This window comes from Vombatus ursinus, unplaced genomic scaffold (assembly GCF_900497805.2).
Source record: "Vombatus ursinus unplaced genomic scaffold, bare-nosed wombat genome assembly UNPS02014909.1, whole genome shotgun sequence".
Classification (NCBI taxonomy): domain Eukaryota; kingdom Metazoa; phylum Chordata; class Mammalia; order Diprotodontia; family Vombatidae; genus Vombatus; species Vombatus ursinus.
Genome location: NW_020954687.1, coordinates 2,559,887 through 2,564,050, shown reverse-complemented (window position 1 = coordinate 2,564,050; position 4,164 = coordinate 2,559,887). Strand labels below are relative to the sequence as shown.

The following is a 4,164-nucleotide window of genomic DNA, read 5'->3' as shown; positions in this document are numbered from 1 at the left end:
CCCCCCCCCCCCCCCCCCCCCGCACCTTGTATTTCTCCTAGCTCTTTCCCACACTGGTCCCATTTTTAGGATTTTTTCAGGGACCTTACAACAGGAAAAATCCCTAGGTTTTGAAGCAAGCTGAATATGGTGATGTTGCCTTGGATTTCTATTAAAATCAGACTACCTCTGCCTCCAGATGGTGACAGATTCTCCTGATGTCAAACCAATGGGCTTCTGGGTCTGAGGCGGAGGCGGGGATCTCAGGGTTGTTCCAGGTCAGGGAGTGAAAGGACTTCGGTTCAAGAAAGGAGACAGGCAGATGCTGAGTGCTGGTGTCACACTTGGGGGTCTTTAATGCCCTGCCAGTAGTAATGACCTTGTGCCAGGCACACACAGATGTGAGTCTGCCTGAGCTTCTGTGAGTGATCTGGGGAGGCTCCCTTCAGTCAGACTCCTGAGGGGGAAGGGAGCCAGTCAGCAGCTACATCCTTCTGATTTTTCACGATGTTTTGTGACCACCTGTCACTTAGCTAATTAGATAGCTATCCTGGTGGGAAGATGCTCTGTTCCCAGGCTTAACCCTCTGCCACACTAGGGCCATTCTGGGATGGCCATTCTAAGGGGCTAACGCAGTGAGGACAGTGAGGAGATTCACAGCGGGGTGGAGATGAGGGCCTCTTGGGAGCCCCAAGGCCCATCGTAGCTGCCTGGGCGAGGCCCGACGGCTTGAGGCTCCAGGGATGAAGGGGTACTGTTCCTGTCTTCTTCCAGTAGCTTGTTCGCCGCCTCCTCCACTTCCTCTGGTTCCATCTGGCAGGCGTCAGCTAATGCCTGTCCAGTCACCACCACGAAGCCAGTGTCACCAGCCAGGGAGCCCAGGCCACCCTGAACCAGAGCCTGTCCAGGGATGAAAGAAAGCAAAGGCATGGATAACTTCTCCAGGGTCAGGCTTTCTCAGAACAGACACTCCTTATCCATATGACCCTGGGGCTACCCTGCTTTCGCCTGCCCAGCCCTTAAGGATCCATCCCATTCTCATTTAAATGGTGGATCTAAACCCCTATGCTGTCATGGCTCCGTGGATAGGGCATTGGTTCTCGTCAGAGCGTGTCAGTTCAGATCAAGCCTCTGAGGTATAATAATAATAATAACAATAGCTACTTCACTTTAAGGTTTGCAGAGCCTATTAAAAATATTATCTTTTTTGATCCTCACAAAATCCCTGGGAGGTAGATGCTCATATTATTATATTCATTTTATAGGTGAGGAAACTGAGGCAGACAGATTGGGGGTATGTATGGAGGAGATAATAAATATAGAACTGAGAGGGCCCCTAGAGGTCAACTAGTCCAATCCCCTCATTTTATAAATGAGGGAACTCAGGACCACAGAGGTTAGGTGATTTGCTCAAAATCACCCAGGTAGCTAAGCAGCACAGTGAATGGAACACATGACTGGAAATTACGAAGACCTGAGTTAAAATCCAGCTTCAGTCATTTAACCTCAGTCTGCCTGTTTTCTCACCTGTAAAATGGGGATAATAATAGCATCTACTTCCCAGGGTTGTTGTGGAGATCAAATGAGATAATATTTGTAAAGTGCTTTGCAAACTTTTAGGCGCTGTTATTATTATTATTATTATTGTTAAACCTCAGAGGCTTGATTTGAACCTACATGCTCTGACTTGAGAGCATGCTCTATCCACTGTACCATGACAGCACAGGGGTTTAGATGTGCCATTTAAATAGTGTATGGAGCTTCCTCTGCCAACAAATATCTGCATCTGTTCTGCAATTTATGGTTTTGGAGAATTGTCTGGGAGCCCTAAGGGTCAAATGATTTGCCTTGGGCCACTCGGTAGTGTCAGAGGCTGAATTTGGACCTGGATCTTGCTGATCTGAGGCCAGCCCTCTAGCCACTAGGTGGGTCATATTGCCTCCCCTTCTCATGCCATCTACCCCTCCCCAAGCTAAAATCCCTCTTCCTTCCTCATGCCCTTAATTCTGGATGCTTCTTAACTCACCTTCCTGATCAGCCGGGCAGTAGCTGGTGTAGAAGATGCAGGAACTTCTGGGTCCATCCCCTTCCTGCCACTGGTGGTTGCTGCATGCTGGGACTCTGGCATGGGGCCCTCCGTCTCCCTGGAAACGCTATTCTCCTCCCTGTGAGGCTGATCCCAAATGAACAGGGGAATAGATCTCAGGAAGGGCTCTAGACTTCTTTGGGGACCAGCTCACTAGAGGGAACCTTAGTCACCCACCATAGGAAAGAAAGATTCGGGATTTCTGGTCCATTCCTGATGAAGGACTAATGCCTACTATGACAGTGTCTCCCTTTCCCCTACTCTCAACCAACACACATATTGTCCCATGGATCAGTTTCAGGAAGGTGACCTTGTGTCTCTATATGGCTTTCCCTTGTATTACCTGATCAGGGGAGGTGGGAGCTTGGACCCCTGAGGATGCCACCAGCCTGGCTGCCTGCCTCCTGGTCGTTCTGACCTTCTGTTTCTCTGGATAAACAGCACCTTGATGTTCTGCTGGGGAGAAGGGGGGTTGGATTGACCACTGATATGAAGCCAAGTTAACAGCTCCACTGGGGCCTGGTAGGGTCCTTGGCACACTGGCAACCTCATATTGTCTCCCCTTCTCATGCCATCTACCCCTCCCCAAGCTGAAATCCCTGCCAGTCTGCAGGAAGCCAAGAGCAGGCAAAGGCATCCCACTGAAAAGAACATGCTTAGGCCTCTTTAAGAATCAGGCATCTCCAGTTTCCCTGGTCTCCACCTTTACAAGTTTAGGAAGGGGAGACATCAGGATGTGGGTCAGTCCAAGGCAGCCTTGGGAGAAGGCCTTACCTTCCACTCTCATGCCTCAGCATTCCTTGGGTCACCTGGACCCATAGAGTCTTCGTGCCCCCCAGCCCCATGTTGAGATCTCTCACTCAGACCAGCTCCACGGTGCCCTCCTATCACATGCACTTGGCTCATTCGCTCATTCATCTCTCTCTGAACCTTGCTAGGTGAAAGCCAGCTAATCTTACAAACTAGTTCCAGCTACAGACCTCCATGATTGGGTGAAGGAGTTCAATTTTTAATCAGAGCTTTCTGGAGACAGATAGTTAACCGCATGCATTTTCTCTAATGCTGGTGGTTTTTTTTCTCAAGGGAAGATAGCAGAAATATTTCTCAGCAGTGCTTCTTTATAAAACTTGCCTCACTTCACACTATTAAGTAGGCAGCCTCCCACTCTGCCCACATGGACTGGCTGAGGATATACCTACCATACCCACATAGTTCCCATGGCAACAAGCTCTAAGACAACCCCCCATCTTGCCTACCACACGAAATCTGAGAAATCTGAGACTCCCCCAGGCAAGAAGGGGCAGTCTGGGAGTGGGTACTGATACATTTCCTCAGAGGAGAGTGCCCATCAGAAGGGATGGGGGAAGCTGGGAATGGGGTTGATCCCAGACAAGGTTGGGCTTCCCATTGGGCCAAAGAAAAGGGGACTGACCTGGGGCAGAGTGAGGGTGGCGAAGGCCATCCTTCTTTGGAGAAGGTGATGCTGGAAGCTCATTCTTGTGATGGAGACTGAAACAGAAGCAGGAAATAGACCATCAGTCTCCCTATTCCTCATTGTGACCATCCCCACCATCTCAAGACTCCATTTTTCCCGCCATTAATTTTTCTGATGGCTCTTGACTTGTCCCGTGGATCTGGCTGCAGTGTGAGACCATGATGCCTTCACTGTGGCCAAAGGGCCACCTGTCTCAGCACCCCACAGCATCTACCCTCTCCTGTAGACTGGTCGGCTTTTTCCTGGTCACCCACTACCTCCATGCTCACTCCTGTCTCCTTCTTTGCTCCCTTTATTTCCCCACCTCCTGGAATATCATTTTTCCTTCTACCAAGTATATAATAGATACTCAATAAATACTTTTAAATTGAACTGGTGTTCCTGCATAGAACTAGGAGAGAGATTCCTGCATATGGGAGGTGGCTGATGCATTGAGCTAATGCCCAAATGCTCTCTATTTGCCTCTGTTGTACCAATCCTGGGTTTGTTGACTTAGAAAATCATATATTAACATTATTTGTGTTTTATTGTATTTTTATTTATTTTGTTAACTATTTCCTAGTTGCATTTTAATCTGGTTTAAGCTGCATTAGGGAGTGTTGGA

The 4,164-nt window shown here is 48.8% G+C and overlaps 1 protein-coding gene across 1 annotated transcript in view; it reads right to left on the bottom strand.

Annotated features, from left to right (window-relative positions):
• Positions 1 to 633: 633 nt before the first annotated feature.
• The window catches only part of CACNA1S (calcium voltage-gated channel subunit alpha1 S), an 89,248-nt gene continuing 85,717 nt past the window's right edge, over positions 634 to 4,164 (bottom strand). Inside the window, exons 37-40 of the mRNA XM_027843415.1 lie at positions 3,498 to 3,574; positions 2,409 to 2,521; positions 2,006 to 2,152; positions 634 to 879 (exon numbers count right to left, since the gene is read on the bottom strand). Of these exons, the coding sequence (XP_027699216.1) occupies positions 634 to 879; positions 2,006 to 2,152; positions 2,409 to 2,521; positions 3,498 to 3,574 (583 nt within the window). The remainder of the gene's footprint in view (positions 880 to 2,005; positions 2,153 to 2,408; positions 2,522 to 3,497; positions 3,575 to 4,164) is intronic.